At 38.0% G+C, this 22996-nt stretch overlaps 1 protein-coding gene across 1 annotated transcript in view; it reads right to left on the minus strand.

The window, feature by feature from the left end:
• Nucleotides 1-22996, minus strand: part of MSH2 (mutS homolog 2) — a 54078-nt gene that overhangs the window by 10054 nt on the left and 21028 nt on the right. The window contains exons 8-10 of the mRNA XM_004686223.2: nucleotides 14945-15054; nucleotides 4221-4344; nucleotides 864-1014 (exon numbers count right to left, since the gene is read on the minus strand). Of these exons, the coding sequence (XP_004686280.1) occupies nucleotides 864-1014; nucleotides 4221-4344; nucleotides 14945-15054 (385 nt within the window). The remainder of the gene's footprint in view (nucleotides 1-863; nucleotides 1015-4220; nucleotides 4345-14944; nucleotides 15055-22996) is intronic.

Here is a 22996-nt window from a genome sequence, read left to right on the forward strand (position 1 = left end):
TTGGTGAAATAGGATTGCACATATAAACAAAAGGTACCCAGTGAGGCTGCGGATACTAACAGGGTGGGGATGAGGCTGCCATAAGTTCTACCACAGTACAGAGGAGAAAAGGTAACTGCGAGCCCTCCCCTGGGCCATATATTTATTTTTAAATCTTTTTTTTCCCCCTATGAATAATCAGTCTCAGAAACTTTCTGACATTAGTGAAGGAAAAGGCAGAAAATGGTGATTTTTGTCAACTGAAACAGGTTTTTAAATTTTATTTTTTAAAAACAGATTCATTTATGCATACATGAACTATGGTATAGACCAGAGATGTGGGAGGTGAGAGGATTCGCAGGAGACAGAGTGGGGAGCAGAACATGTAGATGTGCTGGAATAAACTGCTGAGGGGAGCAGTGGGCGAAACAGGAGAGGTCAGCTGTACCATGTCGGTCAGCAACATGGCTGACCAGAAGTTGAACTCGTGCTGCACTGGCCTGACAGTGCCGTCTTTAACCCCTGTGCCACCAAGGAGGCACAGTATTGTTTTTGTAAATAACTTCAAGTATCATTTAAACTGTATGTAGTTTAAAAGCTGTAGTTTATGAGGGTCTTCAACAAGGCTGGTACACATCCCCAAAACTAATCTTTCTATCAACTGATATAATGAAAAGACACAATGAGGAAAAGATGGTTTAACAAGTGGCATTAGGACACCTGACTAGTAGCCTCTTATAAGAAAATAAAATTTCACTCTTACTCTGTACCTTATACAAATTAACAATAAATAAAGAAAAACTCTTTTACTATATAGAGCATTTACATTTTACCAGAGAATTTAACCTATTAAAGGTTTATCAACATAACATTGGCTTACAAACCTGTTGGTAAATTTAACACCATTCTTCTGAATGTCTACTGTACTGAAGTTTTTATTGTTTCGAAGAACTTTTTCTTCCTTGCAGGTTACACGAAAGTAATACCCAAACTGTGCACTGGAATCAAGTTTAATCTGTTTACCAGGATCCAAGCCTTTATAGTAAGGAAAAAAGAAAAAAATAATATATGCAGATAGTTTACAATGTATATACTTAAATCAGTAAAATGTAAATTAAAAAAATTTATTTATTTATGCATATAGAACTGGGGTACAGGCCAGGGTTGGAGGGGTGTCTCTGTTCACCAGAGACAGAGTGGGGAGCAGAAAAGGCAGATCAGGAGAGGTCTGCTGGTCCATGTGGGTCACCTCCAGGGCCGGGATCAAACTTGCACGGAAGTGGCTGTGGCCAGTTTGCAGTGGTGCGTCCTAACCCGTTGTGCCACCAGGGAGGGCAGTAAAATGTAAGTGTTAAAAAACTATATGACAGCGTACTGCAAATCATTATTAACTATCTGGGAAAGATAGTATTTCAATTATATTTACACTTCCCTCTAAAGCTATGTTAAGATATTGATAACACCTTAAACTCCCTTATTTTACGTAACCTTCAAGTGGAAGCACTTTCCTGGTAAATTCTGCAGAGTGCCAGTGGTGGGCAGCACATATCCTTCTAGACACCGTGGACACCAAGGACAGAGACTCCTGCCCCTGACAAGTTCTCCATGGGCATTCTTCAGTTAACCAGAGCATTTCTCCAGAACTAACACAGGATATAATTAAAGTGAACAAATCACTTCCCAAACAAAAGCCTGACTATGACAGTGCAACTCTCGGAAAACAAGGACATACATTTTCTGCTAAGTATCGGAACTCACACAGCAAGCAATGACTAAATAGCTAGACTTCATGCAGCACCCAATATTTTGTGTTTTTTTCTTAAGCCCCCTTTTCACTATCCCATTTATCAATATGAACTTTATTTTAAGGATTTATTTTATTTATTTATGCATACAAGAGCTGGGGTGCAGGCCAGGGGTATGGAGGGTGAGAAGATTCACCAGAGACAGAGGGGGAACAGAACAGGCTGACCAACCATTCCCTTCCCACTGGTGAGGGGAGAAGTGGGTGAGGTAGGAAAAGTCTGCTGCACCATGTGAGTTAGTTCCCTGGCCAGGACTTGAACTTGTGCTGCAGTGGCTGCCAATAGCTTCGTAGTGCTGAGATTTAACCCTTGTGCCACCAGGGAAGCCCTCAATATGATCTTTAAACCACAAAGTAGGAGTGCAAACACCAAATGTTAGTAGTAGCAAAAAACTAAAGACAGGTCTCACTTGACCAGGGAGGAAAGGGGCTGTGAAGACCCACACAGAAATAAAACTAGATTTTGAATAAAGGAATCTTTCAAAACCTTCAAAGAGAAAATGGCAATCTCACAACGGAAGACTGTATCAATCAGTAGTCAGTCTTAAATCTATCCTATGAGAATGTGATACAGTTTATTGCTCCTGTGCTTCAATGTAGTATTAACAAGCAGCACCACTCCAACGCATGAAAAACAAAGGTATTTAAAGGATAAATACTGTATTTATTTAACACTAGCATATTTAGAATTTCACTAGGATTACAACTTAATTTAAAATGCAGCTCAATACCCTCAAAGAGTAGAGATATTTCTGAGGACAAGGATGTAAGGTTAAGGGCACTAAATCCAACCTGTTAGTTCTACAAATTACTATACTGACAGTAAGAAAAATTAAATAATCTATAAAAGTTTTACAAAGCTGAAACTAGAGCTTCAATTTCCCAACCCCGAGCCTAATGCTTCTTTACTGTCCTTATACTTTGTACTATCATTACACTTTTCAAATTTGGCTTTGATATAAAGTCCACATTTATTTCCATATAAAGCAAATTAATTTAAAATAGAACTGAATGCTAACTGTAAAAGCAGACGTTTACCATTAATTTTCTTGTTAGCACTCAGTAAACAAACCAAAAGTAGGCAATAATTAATGTATACTATGAAGGATTCTTAATAGATTTCTATCTTCATAAAACAAATATCAACAGAAAATTTTCCATTCTACAAATTCACACACTGCAAAACATAGGAAAACATTCTGAAAACACATTAACTTTCTATTAAGTTGATAATCAGTAAGAAAACAGATTAATTTTAACTCTGTGTAGCCAAATTCTTTGAGCCTCAAGTAATATCCTGAGGTACAAAATGATGGTAGATTTCAATATTCTTTAAAACAAAGTTTCTTAACCACATTTAGTCTATATGTGCATCCTCCATGAAGTGTTCACAATGCTTTTGTTAAGTGTAGGTATGTGTTTATTTCTGATAAGAGATCTGTAACTTTCACCAGGCTCCAAAAATATAATTAGTACTTCTCCAAGGGGCCCTCTAGATCTAATACAGATTCACTTATTCATTCAAATACATGTGTAAAAGGCTTAGAACAGGGGTTTAAAAATTTAAAACAGAACAGTGTGAAGAGTATTAGACTAATTAGGGAATTTATAATCAACTATGGAAGGCAGACTTTTTAAAAAAGCTGTTATTAATGAAGTGTTCAGAAACCTCATAGCCAAATTAATGAACCGTTCCTAGGAGAGTTAGGATTGCAAGAGGGAGACATTTTAAAATGTCTTATTTAAATGCATGTAAAAGACATCATGATTTGTTTGGCAGGAAGTGGGGTTGTCTAGGGGCTGGAAAAATTATTAAGAGATGAGTCTGGAAAGGGGTAAGTCTCAGAATATAAAGTACTCTGTATGTCATCTTTAAATATTTATAATTTTATTCTATAGAGAAAAGGGCGGGTAAAGATAGCTTCTGGAAAAGTAATTCTGACTAGTGTGCATGTGCACGCACGCACACACAAGGACTGCAGATCTTGACTTAGACAGTTATTACACCCCCATGATCCCACTATAAGTTAAAATATCTAAATGTAAAAATGTATGCATGGGCCTATCCTAGGCCCCGAAGGACCGAGCTTCACTTAGCCTACCTTAAATGTGATCAGAACATGTGCATTCTCTCACAATTGAGAAAAATCATCGAATATAGAAAAAAGTGTTGACAATCTCACCTAGCCTACTGACTACTCCATGCCACAGAGAATTGGTTGCTTACCTCACAGTAACATCCCATGTTTGACTCATCACTGCTACTGCCCCGTATGTAGGAGAATACTGCACAGCATATCACTAGCCTGGGAAATGGTTTATTCAAGTCTCCAAGCAGAGGTTCTGCTGGGTGCATACTGCTTTCACACCATCATAAAGTCGAAAACCCGTAAGTAGGGGACTGTATGTACTCAAACCTCCAATTAACTGTTCTTACCTAGATCTCTAGCCGCACTTACTAAGGTTGACTGCATCTTCTTTTCCAAGTCATCCATTAGTTCTCTTAATTCACTCAGATTAGGATCAAATGAAGGTTTTACAAGGAACTCATGGTTTTCCACCTACAGACAGAACAAAGAGTAGTTACAATTTATAAACATTGAGTAAAGATGTCATCATGAGGCAATTGAGTTCCTTTATTTACCTAAATTTAACTGATATTTGTTTTAAGTGATCTGCTATCCTTAAGTTACGCAGTTCATAACTATAAGGAATTTCATTTACCAGAGAGATAAAGTTTCATTTATAAGGAGCTTAGAATTCTACAGGTGCAAAAATTACTCCTATTATTACTTATAAATTCTACTGGAACACACTTTCATATACCAAAAGTGCGTATCACAAAGAATATGGAATTAAGAAAAAAAAGACATTCAAATAACTTTTTTAATTAAAAAAACAAAATAAAAAGTTTTATATAAAAAACAACTGGTTTTAGGGCCCTCCCTGGTGGCGCAGCGGGTTAAAGCACTGCACTGAGAAGCTAAAGTCACTTCCGCATGAGTTCGATTCCCGCCTGCCCCGGAGGTGACCACATGGCGTGGCAGACCTCTCCTGACCCGCCCGCTGCTCCCCTCAGCAGTGTACTTCCTCGATCTGCCTGTTCTGCTCCCCACTCTGTCTCTGGTGAAGCCTCTCACCGCCCCTGAGCCTCTGGCCTGTACCCAAGTTCTGTATGTACAAATAAATAAATCTTTAAAAAAAAAAAAAAAAACAACTGGTTTCTCTATGTTGATGGCACACGGGTGATTTGGTGATGGGAAGCCCATGGGGATTACAACTGAGATGGAAAAAGGCACAAAATGATGTAAAAATAAACTAATATTAAAAAAATGTCAAAAAAAAACAAAACTGGTTTCCTGCTAGATTTGACCTTCTTCAGAGCTTTGCAAAGAATATTTCCTCTCTTGTTCCTTCTCTTCCATGTTAATGAAGGCCAGTTTGAGTAAAAATGAATTTAAGAAATGCAATCTATAAGCAATCCTAGTCTTTGCAATGCTATACTTCCCTCCCAACCTACTTTTTCCCTTTAAAGTTCCCTTATACAAAGCCCCCAAGTTGGAAACAATTGGACTGACACCTGAGTTTGTGGCTCTCTAACTTGCAAATCTAAAACTACAAACACCTACGATTTAAGTCTCATCATGTTTTCCTACATTAATAGTTTTGTTTTCTTTTGGTAGTAATGAAAATATTTTGGAACTAGACAGGGGTGCTGGTTGCATAACATTGTGGATGCACTAAATACCAATGAATTGTATACTTTTAAGATGGTTACTTTTATGTTATGTCTCTAAATTACTTAAAAAAAATAAAAAAAGAGGTTATTAGAACAAAATACATGTTCATGGATAAAAAGACAACACTGTAATGATGAAAATTCTGCTAAATTAATTTTTAAAAGCAATTTCAACCAAAATATTAAGACAATATTATCTATGACATTTAGAAATAATATTATGGGGGTGGGATTTTGGGGTCTGAGATTTTAGCAAGGCTGCAGTGGTAGCTGCTCTCTACCCTAAAGATAATTAAGGGGGACAAGAAGAAAAAGACCCAGAAAGTAAATCTGGGCCATCCTCAAAGTTTAGTAAAGCCATAATCACAATACTCAATATAAAAGATTTGTTGGAGAATAAGTTTAAATACCAGATATTTATCAAACATGAAATATTTCAATAACTATAAAACCCACCCCAAAACTTCTTTTGAAAAACAAGAGACAAACAAAAAACCCCGTAATACCTGAAAAACTAAACCAGCAAAGAAAACTGTAATCAAACCATTTAAACCCAGGAATGAGGCAGCCATGGTTACAAAACTGTGAGCACTGAATCCATTTACATATAAACATTGTAGAAGAGAAAAATTTGCCACCCCAAAATGGTACAGGGATTATTTTGGGATAAATATTTTTAAAGAAACAGCAAACTCAGGAAGTTTTTATCTCTTCCTTAAGTGCTTAAAAGGATTTAGATCGAGGGCTGGAATAGGAAGAGAGCTACTGCATACTCCCAGAAGTAACTGTAAAGTGTATGAGTAAGTAAGTAGTGGGAAGAGGGGGGCTTAGGGCATTTGTGTTCCTTTGTCTCCTTGCAAAGCATGGCAAATTACTTGTTTACCAAACATTTGTTCCTCCCATCTTCCTGTGAATTATCTGCCTGCCATTTGAAGTCCCAGACCCCTCCCCCCTCCACTTACTTTTCCCAAACCCGGAGTTTCCTATCTACAAAGCTACTTTATTTAGGAAATTAATTTTTCCCTGTTAATCTGTCTTTATCACAGGGAGTGTCTCAATCAAGAACCTAGAAAGAAGGAATCTTATTTTTTTTAAATAAAAGTTTATTTTTACATCATTTTGTACATTTTTTTTCCATCTCAATTGGAATCCCCACGGGTTTCCCATCACCGACCGAGTCACCCCGTGTGCCATCACCATAGTCCAGTACACTCCCCCCACCCCCAGTTTCTGCTCCCATTCCCCACTCCACCCCCACAAAATGCCTCTGGTATATGGCTGTTCATTATTCTTATTATTTTCTCCCCTGGTCCATTATACTCCTGCTATGAGCGAAACCATCCGGTATTTTTCTTTCTAGAAAGAAGGAATCTTATTTTTAACCCCTGCAACCTGAACATTAAACAATCCATTAAGGCTTCTGGACACTGTGCATTTTTTACACCTGAATAATAAAAAAATATAACTATGAAAAACTAAGAGGTATGAGGAAAGAAACACATAAAGTGCTCAACTTTCAAGGCAAGAAAGTTAATGTCCAAAATTAAAACATCACTCAAGCAGATATCGAATCTTTTCAAATATTTTCTAATTTAGTTTCTTAAACCTCTTATTTCCCACTGCTCACGGTGAAAAATAATTTATCTCAAATCCAACAATTCCTTCTACAATTCTGTTACACTAAAATAACATGAAATTGAAATCCCTTTAAGATGAACATCTACAGTGAGAACTGATCCATGCATCTGTCACTCACAATCTGTCTCTCCATGGGGACACTACTCCTACCTAGCATTATGAGTGGGACAATACTTTGTTGTAATGGGCTAAAACACAAAATTTCAACACCTATCCTCAAAACCTTCAATGCTACCCACACCTGAGAACAGACTAAATGTTAATGAGGATTATTTCTGGGTGGTAGATATAGGGGTTATTTTTAACTTTCATTTCTCTACCTTTCTGCATTGTTTACATTCTTTATATAGGTGGGTACCAGCTGTACAGCAACAGTATTTTGTTGTTTTTGAGGATTACGTAAGAAAAATGTCAACATGTTTTTAAGAGTTAATTCTAGGTGGGAGAATATGACTACTTCCCACTCTACTTTTTTGCCTCTAAGAAGAAAAATTTCAAAGCATTTTATACTGACCATATACCTTAAATATACTCATGTAAATGATGATGTATCACGATTATAAGAGAAACATCTCGTAGCCAGTGGGTAAGGCTCAAAGGCAACTGGTTGCCAAAAAGTTGGGCTTTCCAGACTCCACCCTGATTTCCTGAACAAAGGCTGTTGGGAAATAGGGGCAGAGTGGAGCCACCATGGAATGTTTAGAAAGAGCAAAAGGGATGGTTTCCAACTGGCCCCAAGCCTCTGCCCCTCAGCAGATACTATCCCTGGGCCGGTGTCCTGCCACATGTCAGTCAGCAGGTTTTCTTCTCTCTCAGCTCTCCCTTTCCTTGCTTCATATGTAAATAAATCCCTTTTCTTGTTATCTGCATATCTGCTTTTGGATCTTGGCCCATATTCCTAAACATTGTTGAGGACTCAAACCAAATCACCCCCTCTTCCTTTGGGCTCATACAGTTGTGGCTTTAAAAATACAAGATCTTAGTTTTTTTCTGTCTCACAATCTTCACTAAAAATTTATCTAGAGTAACTTTTCCCAATGGTTGATGAAATAGTAAAAGTATGTGTCTGTGAAAACTAATATTCAAAGGCATTCAAATCTCGCTCAAATCTAAAAAAAGGTTCAAATACAGCATCAACAGATTTTTAAAATTCATACAGCTCATTTACTTAAAAAACAGAAAATCTGTAAGATTTATGGAAAGAAGTCACAAAAACACCTGAAGCATTGCATACAAAGCTAGTGGGTGGGTGGACTGGAGAGACCACTTGTGAAATGACTCTTGTGAAATGACTCTTCCTTTTATCACATGAATTCCTAAGTGCACAACTGGAAAACATGAGCTAAACTTTCAGAATTCATATGTGAAACGATTGATAGCCTCTTGAAGTTCTCTCAAAGTGGCTGAGTCATGTAATTTAAATGCTTAATTTCATTACAAATATCTACAATGACAATGAAGAGTTGACTTCACCTTATAACCTGAGACAAGTTTAAAGGTGTGTAATGAAGAGTAACTCCCGAGAGAATCAAGTGCAGATTTTAGCAAGGAATTTGATTTATCTAAAAGACAGTTTCACACTGTTAACTGAAAAATAAAGTTTCAAGAGTAGTTAGACAAAGCTTTTATAAGAATACTAATGCAGGGAAGCAGCCCACCAGGTTCTACTCTGTGAACACTGTTCTGATAAACACTGGAATCAGTTTATACAGCCAGATACACTGAGTCATGGACATCAAGACATAACTGTCCTGAACAGATCCTTCTACTTCTATAGGCTCTACATGTCCAGATTCAAAGAACGCTGATGCCAGAGGAAGGCAAAGCAGGATCCAACCTCCTCCCCTCTGAAGAATGCAAAGGCTGGGTGCCTACTGCTCAATCCCTCTTTTTTCATCTGAAAAGACAGAATTGCACCTGTAGGCAAAGTAGATTTCTGCACACAAGATGCAGTTTGTGAAGCTTAGTTTTGCTTTCCAAACCATGGGGTGTCCCCAGAAAATATTACAAGCCTATAAATAAGGAAAACCTATAGTTACGGGCAGTATGTCAGTAGACGCTGGTAGTCTATACAAGTCATTCTCTCCTTACTCCTTCCCAGTAGTGTTTCTGCATATCTCAAGCCATGAGTAGTCCATCCCTTGTTATTAATGCAAATCATCATTTTCTATTTCCCTGGCTATAATTACTGTTTAAATGATTCCAAGAAGGCAAACTGCAGGATTCTTTACTTGGAATATAGCAGGAGTTGCTACAGCTAGATAACCATCCTAGGATCAAAAGAGGAAGAATCTTTAGGTAGAAATCAAAATTACAAAAGGTAGAAGAGATCAAGGATATAGATATTTCGAATAACATCACTGTGATACCAGATAAAGCAAGTCTGAATAGAGTTTACCCTACCCAACTTTCAATCGCAGAATTTTCAGGTTACTTGGAAAACAAAACCAGAAAGTCCTAATTTATATTAAGATTAACCTCAAATAGACTACTCACAAAAAGGAACCCATAACTCACTTACTGCACAGTACTTAGCATTGAAGGATTCAGAGTATGCCACTGTGGCACAAAAATTATTTTGAGATGAAAGCATTTAAGAATAGACATTTCTGAATCCTCATCACTAAATTTAAGCAGACTCTCCCAAAAGAACTCAAGTGTCACAAATCCCTTGCTAGAAGTCAAAATGAATCTATCTCCCATTTAATTTCCAAAAGGCTCATTTATCTTGCCTAAAAATCATTTACCTGTGGGTACCTTTCTCCTCCTGACCCCAGACCTTCCTCTATTAAGGTAACTTATAACCCCCAATTTGAACAGCCTGAAGGAACTTTGTCCCTGAGCCTATGAGAGAGCTCAAGTGCTGATGCCAACACCGAGCATGCCATGAATCCAAGTTTCTGAACAGGGGCCCGGGGAAGTAGGGGCAGAGTTAAAGAGCCATGCTTGTATTTGCATGCCATGATGCTCTTGCTTTTTGGGCTGATGTGCACCTGGTATTGCTGGAAGGAAACACAGAAAGGACACGCAGAGGAGAGAAATACAGAGCAGGGGTACTGGGAAGAGCCATGTGGGTGAGGCTCTTGAGGCTGCTGCTTCTGGTCTTGTGCAGAGACAATGGCAGTAGTTATATGGTATATTTTGAATTTGAGCCTCTCTTTCTGCCCTGGCTCTCTGGGATGTGTCTAATCTCCTTCTTGTAGTTTCCGGCTAGAAGTTACCTTAGACCTGTGCCAAATTTTTGGGCTGAGCATGTTTGGGCATTTGCCCATAAAAGGATGGCTAAATTTTTGGAATTTTATTGGGAAACTTAGTTGAATGCTTTCCTTCTTTCTATGCATACCAATTCTATTAAAAAATCTTTCACATTAAGTGCATGCTTTCTTTCCCTCTGTGTGCATGGATGGCTAGGTCTCTTCTAGAGTATGCACCCCTTAACAGTTTGGGGTCCTTGGGTACCCTTCAGTTGTGAACTAACAGCATGTTTTGACATTTATCAGTAAAAATGCTTCAAATAAAAAAGAAAACCTTAAAGTTGACAGAACAGTTGGGCATGATTAACTATCTCTTAAGCTTGCTACAAGCAATATGAGCTCTGCTGTGTGCATACAGCCCATATGTGCAGGGTAACTGACTTGAACTAAGTTTTCCTAACCAAGAGACCACTGACACAGAACCAAAAAGACAAGAAAAGGAAATACAAAGGCCACATTAAAGAGGAGAGGGATCTGGGCTTCCCCAGTGGCACAAGAGGCGAAAGCATAACACTATGAAGTTATAAGCAGCCACTGCAGCAGTGCAATCCCCTGCCAAGGAGCTGACCCACACAGTGCGGCAGACCTCTCCTGTCTTGCCCACTGCTCCCTTCAACAGTATGGATTTCAGTCAATCTGCCTGTTCTGCTCCCCACTCTGACTCTGGTAAATCCTCACACTCCCCTGTACCTCTGGATTGTATCCCCAGTTCCTCTATGTATAAATAAACAAATCTTTAACAACAACAAAAAAAAAAAGGAAAGAAAGAAAGAGAGGGACGAGTTGGTCTTTTGAAAGGGCTGTCTCAGCGTGGGCTGAGTTGTAACTGTCCAGTGAACTCAAGCCAAGTCCACTTCCTTTGCCACTAGCTATCCCTTTAAATCCTTTTCTTCAACCCTACACCCACAAAATCAATATAAGCCCTGCCCCTTTCTTAGGCAGGGAGACATATCTGAGCTTGGTTCTTGTCTCTTTGCTAATGGACTTGCACTATAAACCCGTTTCTTCTCTCAAAATGTCAGTGTCCTGTCATTGGCTTTTATGCAGTCAGGCACCAAGCCCAGTGGCTAGGTTATCATCATTTTGAAAAGTGACCCACAAACACACTAAATAAAAACTATAAACAGGAGGCAATTCAGTCACTAATGATACATCACAAATGATGGAACGTTTTGGCATGTTTGCTGTCAAACAGATACAGATCCCAAGGGCTTGATCAGTGCATTCAAAACTAATACAGAAAATGAAGGGAGGGAGGAAAAGCCATAATATAATGTACAAGTATCCAAGATTTTATCATCCTACTGCCTTTTATAGTTATCTATTAGCAGTTAATTCCCTGTGCATAATGAAACAAACTGCTCATTACAGTTTTTTTTTTAATATTTATTTATTTATTCATACAGAACTGGGGTACAGGCCAGAGATGGGGAGGGTGAGAGGATTCACCATGAACAGAGTGGGGAGCAGAACAGGCAGATCAGCGAAGTACACTGCTGAGGGGAGCAGCGGGCGGGCCAGGAGAGGTCTGCCACGCCATGTGGTCACCTCCAGGGCAGGCGGGGATCGAACTCGTGCAGAAGTGGCTTTAGTTTCTCAGTGCAGTGCATCAACCCGCTGCGCCACCAGGGAGGGCCCTCATTACAGTTTTAACTGTCCAAATGTGGAGGAGGGAGAGAGAAGAAGAGTAGATCTAAGATCAGGGTTTCTGCATCTGTGCAATGTGTGAATTTGATGGCCTTGACAAAAAGACAGCTGGAGGGGGTTCTTTAATAGAGAGGATTAGTACATTAATAAGTGGGATTACATATTTCAAGAAACTCAAACAGGGATTCCCTGGTACAAGGTGCCAGGTACAAGGGGTTAAGCCTCAGCACTATAAAGCTATGGGCAGCCAGCCACTGCAGCACGAGTTCACCACCAGTCCAGGGAGCTGAGCAACATGGCACAGCAGACCTCTCCTTTCTTGTCAGCCGCTCCCTCAGCAGTGTTTCAATCTGTCTATTCTGCTTCCTCACTCTGTCTCTGGTGAATCTTTTCACTCTCTGCACCTCTGACCTTATACCCTATTGCTTATATGCATAAACAAATAGATCTTAAACAAACAAACAAACCCAGACATTCTCAATTATGCAAGCTAAGTTTTAGCAAGATATTGCCCACGAGTACAGTATTTCAGTAGACAACAAATTTGTGGGGGGAGAAAAAATTCACATTCATTCTCTTTGAGATATGACTGCACTGTTAATTTATTAAGCAAATAGTTAGTCTCACTGTGGGGTCCCCAAACAGCATCACTGGTGTCTCTAGGTCTCCCTAAAAATGGCCACATAGACCTTTCCTAAGATGTCCAGAGCAGGTTTTCTCCAATACACATCATGATATACAGAAGTATGGTGAGTCGAGGGCTCATGTGACTTGAGGAAAAACTATCATCATAACCTTAAAAAATGCATGCATATTCCCCAGATTTAAGGTCATCTCCAGAAAGAACCTTTTTATTGGAGAAACCAATCTTAAGGCAGAGAAACATCGAGATATTGTCACACGGGATACCCTTTTCTCTTCCTTACTTCAGTATTTCAACTTCCAGTTTGTCCCATTTACTTTAGCATTTATAATTATATAGATCATCCAGCCACATATAATTAAAGTTGGTCTTTTTATCCTACTAATCTGCCTAATGTTAATTTGTTTGCTCATCCAGCTTGAAAAGAATTCAGAAATGGTAGGAATACAAATTCACCAGTCTTACCTCTGACCTAAAGAATCTAATTCTGGGAATGGGGCCCAGGAAATTGTTCTGACAAGCCCACTAAGTGAATGTTTTTGGTTGCTTAACAAACAAATAAATGGAAAAATCTGCCCAATCAATAATAAAATTATTATTAGGAAATAGAAGCAAAATACCTAATTCTGTGTACAGAAAGACACAAACACTCTTTAAAAATTTAAAGAACAAGGAATAAAAGAATTTTAACACCTTTAAGCCTCAGTTAAGGATTCAATAAAAACAAATCAATATCACACAGGACAACTGTTAACTTAAAACAAATCCAGTTTTTAAGAATCCAAAGAACTTAACCTAATCACTAGTAAACCAAATGTTGACCTTGGCCTGAATATGAGTGCATATTCCCTGCACAATCATTTCTAACATAAAATTTAGTACAGAACAATTTCAACATTTCTAAATCCATTTAACATTTAAAATCACTACATCCCACGACCCTGTCATACAGATATCTGTAAACAAACTTTCAACAGATACAAAGCAAACCTTCACAATTTCCTAAGTTTTTTTTCAAATCCATTTTCATAAGGATCTCTTCAACTTCATATTTGAATATAATTTACTAATTAAAAATATTAAAAACCAAAAGAAAGATAACTTAAACCCTAAATATTCTTCTCAACTTACACAAAATTTAAACTAACCATTATTTAGAGTTAATCGTCACTAAGATCAACAACTATTTAAGATGTCTGTACATACTCTTAATGTCCCTCAAAGACCTTCTTTATGTGAAAAATAACCAAAAAAGAACTGCCATCTCTTACTTTCATTCACCTTTATCCTTTTCCAGCGACTATGATTTTCCTTCTCTTTTGTATATTTTTGCATCATTTCTGTACAATGTGTGCTTTCTCACCCCAGCTATAACCAGTTATGATCCCCACAGAATCCCCCCCACCAGTTCCCCCATGCACCATCACCGCAGCCCCTTGTGCTCTTTTGTTTTGCCCATCCCTGTTTTGATCCTATTCCCCTCTCACTCCCTGCAGAATGTCTTTGGTTTATAGTTTCCTGTTGATTTTGATATTTACTTTATTATAATTATTCACACCCCCCCATCCCTAATTTGGATCCTCTACATCCTCCTAAGAGTGAAACCATCCGGTATTTTTCTTTTTTTCCTGGCTTATTTAGCTGATCATGATTTCCTTCTCTCTTGGAATTAAAGAAAGCAAAATTCAATTTGCATGTCCAATCCTTTATATATGAGATTTTTTAAAATCAGGCCTGTTATTTACTTTGTTTGTTAGGCTTTCTTCATTTTCATCCATTGAAACAACTGCTACTCAAAAAACCAAAAACAATTTTTCACTTATGTTATCAATATCAGTGTCTGAAAGGGGTACTGTCAAAGTGCACAATCAAACATTAAACAGAGAAATGTTAGAAGTTTTCTGATGTGCCTGTGCTTTTAAAAAGTATTCTGGGGCCTTCCCTGGTGGCACAAGGGGTTAAAGCACAGGCCCATGGAACTCGCCACAGCCACTTCATTGAGAGTATGATCCCCAGCCAGGGAGGTGACCCTCATGGCGTGGCAGACCTCTCCTGACCTGTCTGCTGCTCCCCTCAGCAGTGTACTCTGTCCGTCTGCCTGTTCTACTCCCAGCTCTGCCTCTCGTGAATCCTCTCATCACTCCTGTACCTCTAGCCTAGACTCCAGTTTTGTATGCATAAATAAATAAATCTTTAAACAAATATTCTGCTGCTTGAATTAAAGAGTATATACTGCATACCTGTTCCATATCTAAAGTTGTTTCAATCATCTCTTGGAACTTGGAGAAATCAGAACGAAGATCAATAAAAGGAGTCACAAAAATTGCCAACAACAGTGCCTGGTGTTGTCCTAAAAGAAAACATAAAGAAAAATAAATGAAAAGTCCCTTCTTTTTAAATTAGTGATGACAGATCATGAACAAATGATATTGAGGTAAGGTGCAAATATTGACCCAAAGATCAGTTCTCCATAGTTACTACTCAGTTCAAATGTGTTTAGTACTTAATTTTCCAGAAAAGGAATAACCTGGCATTCAAAATTCCCTACTAATAAAAGTGTCTTCTCCACTGATCAATAATCACCTTTGCATGTACTAGGAATGCAAAAACATGACATTGATTTTAACCAAATGAACTGCATTTCTTTACAGATTTAATAACCCAATGTCAAAATAATTAAAATAACTCTAGCTTACCTATTCTCCTAATTGCTATTTATAATACAGTGGTAGCAGAGGTTAAATCAAACCAAGTACAGGGCTCCTTGGTGGCACAAGGATTTTAAGTCTCAGCATTATCAAACTATTGCCAGCCACTCTTGGCAATCCCCATATGGCCCAGCAGACCTTTCTTGACTCACCCACTGCTCCCCTTGATGTTGTATTTTAGCAGATCTGCCTGTTCTGCTCCTAACTCAGTCTATGGAGAATCATATAACCCCCCTACACCTCTGGCCTATACCCCAGTTCTTAGATACAAACATCAATAAAAATAAATCTTAAAAAAAAAAAAAAATCACCAAGCCAAGTACTTACAAACCACAACCATACTCAACCTTATTTAAAAGGACATGCTGGCGACTTGTGAGGAGCAGGTGAAGAATGAATGTATAGTGTGAAAGGCATGAGTACAGACTTGGAAACCAGCTCCAGTTCTGCTACCTACTGACTTTGTGATCTGGAACATTTTTCTTGTCTCTACAATGGGAATAACAGCTACCAGAAGATTACTAAATGCTAACTCCACACAACACTTAGGACAGCGCTTGAGGCTCAACAGAAACTCAGCAACAGTTATCGTATATTAGTAGTGTTGTTACTCCAGGACTTTCCCCCAGGCTCCAATAAGTTTCCTTGAAAATTCAATAGCCATCAATTGCACACTAACTTTCACTCCAAAGCAAGATTCCCCATCTTTTCCAGAAATATCAGTAGCTTTTGACGGAGGAAATGATGAAAAGCTACCACGAAGTCAGCAAAATTGTAAAGATTATTAATCACAACAGCATCTACACTTATTTAGAAAATAGTACATATGTGTGAAACATTATTTAGACAGTCTATAAACAACACTTTGCCCACATAATGTCTGTTGTGCTACAAAGCCTGGTTCTTTATTCCAAATGAGCTCGTACATTATTGGTAGATAGGGGAATGACGGGAGCAAAATTCAAAGGTGGAATAGGTTCACCAATGTTATTTTCCCCCAATCCAGTAATGTCTTTAAGCAAGCAAGGGCAAGCTTTCACACAATTAAGAGTAAAGTTAGTAATATATTAGTATTTTGGAGTATGAGTTAGTGTGATTATACTTTCTACTATGTTAAATGGAAAAGCTACATGTAGATAAATAGTACAAAAACATATGCTAGTGTTTTTAAAACTTTGACTGAATTTATACCCTAGTTCAGCTTTTTAAGTTGATGAAACTGACCTTTTAATAGATGCAAAATGCCCTGAAAGGACTTCTCAAAAGAGGTTATACAAGTTCCAGAGTTTAAGGCTATTAAGAGACATCTGAGGCTGGTGCTAGGTAAAAATGTGACGGTGATTTACACAGGCTGTTCTTATTAAAATCTGTAAATACTTTCGATAGGAATCATTAACAAATTTCACATATTTTGAGGTCTACTGTAATCCTATTTTTTCTATCAGTTTTGTTATGTTTTATAATATATGACTTTGAAGAAGGTAAAGTTTATACAAATAACCTGTATAAGATTCAGAAACTACCATCCTCAACATGTTCTCTGATACCTCAAACACATGGGCCTACCTTGGTGCAGTTCTTCATAAGGCCCCTCCTGAGCTTATCTGCTCTGCTCTAAAAGCTGTCACTGGCATCTTGAATTCTCTTACTTCAATGTGGACTGAGCCTCCATCACCAATTTTCAGCTGGGTTTTCCTTTTTCCCCAATCAGTTATGGTTTAATTAAAATTCAGCTTATTGCAACATAATTCACATGCCAAACACTTCTCTATTTTAAAGTTAACAATTCAAGAGTTTTTAGTTTACATGCAGATTTCTGCAACTATTGTCACAATTTTGAACAATCATTGGTCTTAAAACAAAAAAGGAATCTTGCACTATTAAAAGTAACTTTCCACTTCCCTCTTACCCCTGTCCCTCCTCACCACTCCAAACACAGGCAATGTAGGCCACTTTCAGTATCTATAGATTTGCCTATTCTGGAACATCTCATAGAAATGATTTGTGCTATTGTGGCTGCTTTCTTTGACTTAGCATGTTTTCAGGGTTCAATTACTATTTGTGCATTATATTGGCACTCAAGTCCTTTTTATTGACAATACTATTCCATTGGATGAGTGTACTACATTTATTTACCCATTTATAAATTGATGGGCCCCCAAGCGGATCTTGATAAACTCCATTCTTTACTAGTTTCCAGAGCCTAAGAAGGCCTATAGGATCTCACCCCAAAGAACCAGGTTTCAACCCAAGGACCACAGATCCTTGAATTCTAGATAATATATTAAAAATAGGCATAAAGTTCATCTTCATTTTCTCTAACCTCTAATTGGAACCTACCATTTCTTTCCATTACAGCATTTTATGTAGGTAATAAATTACCACTATCTGGGTGTCCACATTTATCAGTCAAAATTCCAGATAGTTTTCATAGTATTGTTTTTGTAAATAACTTCAAGTATCATTTAAACTATATATAGTTCAAAATTAAGAAGTTAGGGGTATCCCTAGTGGCGCAAAGGGTTAAGTCTCAGCACAATGAAGCTATCTGCAGCCACTACATCACAAGTTCAATCCCCAGCCAGGGAGCTGACTTACATGGCCCAATAGACCTCTCCTGTCTTGCCTGGTGCTCTCCTGAGCAGTGTATTTCAGTCGATCTGCCTGTTCTGCTCCCCACTCTGTCTCTGGTGAATCCTCTCATCCCCCACACCTCAAGCCTGTATCCCAGTACTTGTATGCATAAACAAATCTTTAAAAAAATCAAGAATACAGAATCTCATTCAGATCATATTATTCAATGCATAAATAAAACACATTTATCAGGAATTTGTCCTATATTTTGGTTAATATATTTCCATACAATTGGTTTCTTTTGTAACTCTATGTTTTGTAATATATGTAACTCTATGTCAATATACTCCCATTTCTTTTTTTTTTTTTTAAAGATACAGGTCAGAGATGAGGAGGGTGAGAGGATTCACCAGAGACAAAGCCGGGAGCAGAACAGGCAGATCGACAAACTACACTGCTGTGGGGAGCAGTGGGCGGGCCAGGAGAGGTCTGCCAGCCATGTGGTCACCTCTAGGGCAGGCAGGGATTGAACTCATGTGGAAGTGGCTTTAGCTTCTTAGTGCTGTACTTGAACCCGCTGCGCCACCAGGGAGGGCCATACCCCCATTTCTTTATGCACTTATTACTATCTGAAATTCGTGCTCATTTGTCTACTCTCTGTCTCCCTCCATTCCAATAATGATGAGCCTCTGTAAGAATAGAGACCTATCAGTCATACCCACCACTGTATCTCCTAGAAGAATGCATGGTACAAAGTAGCAATTGTTAAAATAAATGATTTAGTAAGAAAGAGAGTAAAGGAAGGATGCAGCTATCAGTCACTGTCCATTAGTTTTTTTTTTTAAAGATTTATTTGTGCATACAGAACTGGGGTACAGGCCAGAGGCGGTGAGAGGCTTCACCAGAGACAGAGTGGGCAGTAGAACAGGCAGGTCTACAAAGTACACCACTGAGGGGGGCAGCAGGCAGGCCAGGAGAGGTCTGCCACGCCATGTGGTCACCTCCGAGGCAGGCGGGAATCGAACTCATGTGGAAGCGGCTTTAGCTTCTCAGTGCAGTGCTTTAACCCACTGCGCCACCAGGGACGGTCCAACTGCCCACTAGTTTTAATACATACAACATTCACCTACCAAGGATTCCAAAGATCACACAGGGAGATAATTATTAGTTTCTTAAGTGTGTAATCTCTAAGTAATCAAGTCACTAAATAATCTTTGTAAAAGCTCTAGATTGTCAGTCCCCAAAGACTCATTTATAACTCCTTGGAGACTACTTTCAAGAATGTTTCCAAACACCTTATAAACTGCTACAATGTTTAGTTAGGTCAACAGTATTAAATGCTAATATTTCTCTAACATCCTAAAGCATAATTTAATCACTATTAAGCATTTTATGATTGCTTACAATAAAAATTGTAACAAATTGAAAGCTGAAAGTCTATCAAGTAAAAATTATCCATTCAGGTATATTTTAGGCCAGCTTCTAAATTTAAACCTTAATTGGTGTTTTAACACAATTTCTGGGACTTATTTTCTCTGTCTTGCCCATGTTTGTGTAAGTATTGAAAGAATCAGACAGTCTCCTTATAAAATGTACTTTTCTTTCCTAGCTCTTTTTCCCCTGGCTCCACTTATCAATTATGGGTATAATTTTACATTTGTGTTAGTCCCAACTTCATTAGATTACTTTCCCCCGTCTCACCCATCATTTCTTACAGTAATTTTCTCATCTTATCATTTGGTAGTACATAATTTAAATGTCTCCATTACTCTCTTGCTGTACTACTTAGAGCATCACCTTCACAATCTTCATATTCAAAGACAAAAGCTGTCACATTATAATTAAGTTCTTGGGCCAGTAGTTTTAGTATACCCATGTCTCTCCATTCAAATTACCCTGTACACCCAGATACCATTAAACATTTCCAGTAAAATGAACTAATCACCATAATAAAAAGCAAACAATCATTACTGTCGAGAATTAAAAGTTTTCTTAAACGCTTTACTATTTATTAGACCTGTAAATTAGCACAACCTTTCTGGAAAAGAAATCTATCTATACATAATTGCCATTAATATACAGACCAGAAGGGAAAAATTTAAAGGATAAGAAAAACTCAAAACAATGATTTTTTCTTTGAGAATTAAGCTGCTGACATTTTAAAATTTACTTTCATTGTTAAAAGAGAAAATCCATACATATTCTAGTTTTAGAAATTTACTAACAGACAAAATAAAAATGTCAGAAGGGTATACAACCATTTGAAATTTCTATATAACCATTCCCTAGTACTTTCAAATAACAATGGATACAAACTATAATGATTTATTAAACAATGGGACAGAGAAAACTAAAATCTAGGAAATCTGATTACAGAATTGAGGCTATTTAGAGGAGGAGGGTAGAAGAGGCCCAACCAGTTGCAGTTTACGAGTTACTATGAAATGGTTAAGAGGGCTCTGAAATGAAGTGCAAAGTCATAATGCCAGATGTGTGTATGGACGTGAGTCTGTAGTTTGCGTGTGTTTCTACAGAGCTCGATTCAGCTGGGTGCAATTTTTTGCATTCGCCTCAGGCTTTCCAAGGACAAAATTGTACATAAGCACATTATGCTCAAATTGTCTCCTACTTTATCAACCATAATGAAAGAAATCTATATTTCAAAGCAAGTGTTGCACAGCAGAATTGACTGTATATAATTCTGTTTAAAGACTGAAATAATATACCAACATATTGATAACACTCAGCCTGAATTAGGATAACTGCCTATGAAGAAGTCACATTGAGTTTACAAGCTAATAAAGGAGAAATTTAAAGAAAATATCTCCAAATTAACAATACCCAACCAAATCCTAGACTAGTTTTAAAAGTATTAAATTAGTAAAGCCAACTCCTTTCCAGAAATACTAAAGAAACTTCTTTTAGTCTTAGTTCCCATTTAGAAGAAAATTCATCAAGTAAACAAATGTCATTATTTATTAGAATCACTTGTGTTACGTAGGGTTAAAAGGCAATGAAAAACCAACAAAAAGACAATGGAGAGAAGCAAAAGTTGCTATGGAGACCAAAGAAACAGCTTATCTCTGTACAAACAAGGCCAAAGTTTTCACAGAAAGACAAACAGTAGAGTTCAATCTTGAGATAACAGCAGGGGTTCATTACAGAGACAAAGAAAGTAGAAGAAAAGTGAAGGCTGGAAAAGCATGCGTGACACAGTATAAAGGACCAGCAGGTGTGGAGAGGAACCACTGCACTGAGCACAGGGTGTACAGAGGGAGTGCGGAGATGCAAGGCAGGAAGCAGCAGCCAGGGCAAAGGAAGGCTTCTCCCTACAGATGTCGGGAATCAATTAATATGTGTTCCGAACTCCAGGGGAAGAAATGAAGTGATCAGATGTGCTAAGGTTAATACTGGGTTCAATGAGGAGGACACACATAAAGTTCCCAGGAAGGGAACTTTAACAAGTGTGTCTAAACAGAAACAGATGACTAAATGCACGTGAGGACAGGGGGCGCCACCTCAGGTATGACAGACATGACAGTGAAAGTTATCAATAAAATAATCTGCATACTGAGCAAAGGTGATTTAAACAATCACGAAATTTGCACTAAATAGAGAATACTATTATTTTTAGGTTTTGTTTTCCATGTTACAAGCCTGGTTGGGGTTTTTGTTGTTTGTTATTATTTTAGGTTTACCTCCACTTTTTTAAAGGATACAAGGAATAATGGGAGCCAAGTGTGTTGTTCAATAGCTTTTCTTACAGGAGATAGCTATTTAGAGTAGAAGTTTTATCACTCAATGCCAATTTTTCTATACTATTGCTGCCCTCTGCTGACATTTAATTTTATTTTCAGGAGCAACATTAGGATAACCTAGAGTTAATCAAAAAACATCACAAGATGGCAGGAGAACATACTCAAATTCACACAATACACTTAAGATATATATTTGTTTAGCTTGTCACAATATCCTTTTAAAGATAGTGCAGTTGGTTTATTTCCTTCATAAATTAGCCTCAGTTTTAGCTTTCTCCCTGAAATCAATACAGTACTCAATTATGCTGAACTATGCAAAATACCATTATACTATTTCTTTTAAAATTCAGAGAAGCCAGTCAAGCCAATGACTAAGGTGCACCTAAAATCTCCATATTCTGGCCCTCCCTGGTGGCGCAGTGGGTTAAAGCACAGCACTGAGAAGCTAAAGCACTTCCGCATGAGTTCGATCTCTGCCTGCCCCGGAGGTGACCACATGGTGCAGCAGACCTCTCCTGATGTGTCCGCTGCTCCCCTCAGCAGTGTACTTTGATGTTCTACCTGCTCTGTTCCCCACTGTCTCTGATGAAGCCTCTCACTGCCTCTGCACCTCTGGCCTGTACCCCAGCTCTGTATGCATAAATAAATAAATCTTAAAAAAAAAAATCTCCATATTCCACATTACAAGAAACAACACAGCTCTTAGCACTACGATAGCTGGGACGATCTTTTTCCTCTATTATTTCCTAGGCTGGGTGACTTCAAGTACCTTAACTGGCCACCAGCAGCCAAACCAGGTTATGATTTATGTAACTCATATAACCACTTTTTTTTTTCTCATAGGTCTATATAACTTAAGTGCAACTCCCCAAAAAGTATAGAATTACTGACTTGCTACAAAGCATTCATCAAGAACATTAGGTGACGCAAGCACAGGGACATTGTGGAAGAGAGCCAACCCAATCTTAATTCTGATTTCTCTAACTTTCATGTGTCTCAGAGAATGAGAGATTCCCCTAAAAATATGCAAAGCAGTATTTCTTACTTTTTTTGGCCAAACAATAAAAGAAAAAAGCCATTTTAATCAGTAGGAGGGAATTGTTTAAATGCCTATTTTCTTAAAAAAAAATTTTTAGATTTACTTATGCATACAGAACTGGGGTACAGGCTAGAGGTGCAGGGGAGTGAGAGGATTCACCAGAGTGGGGAGCAGAACAGGCAGACTGATGAAATACACTGATGAGGGGAGTAG

The sequence above is a fragment of the Condylura cristata genome, unplaced genomic scaffold, assembly GCF_000260355.1.
Source record: "Condylura cristata isolate star-nosed mole 26May11 unplaced genomic scaffold, ConCri1.0 scaffold00020, whole genome shotgun sequence".
NCBI lineage: Eukaryota > Metazoa > Chordata > Mammalia > Eulipotyphla > Talpidae > Condylura > Condylura cristata.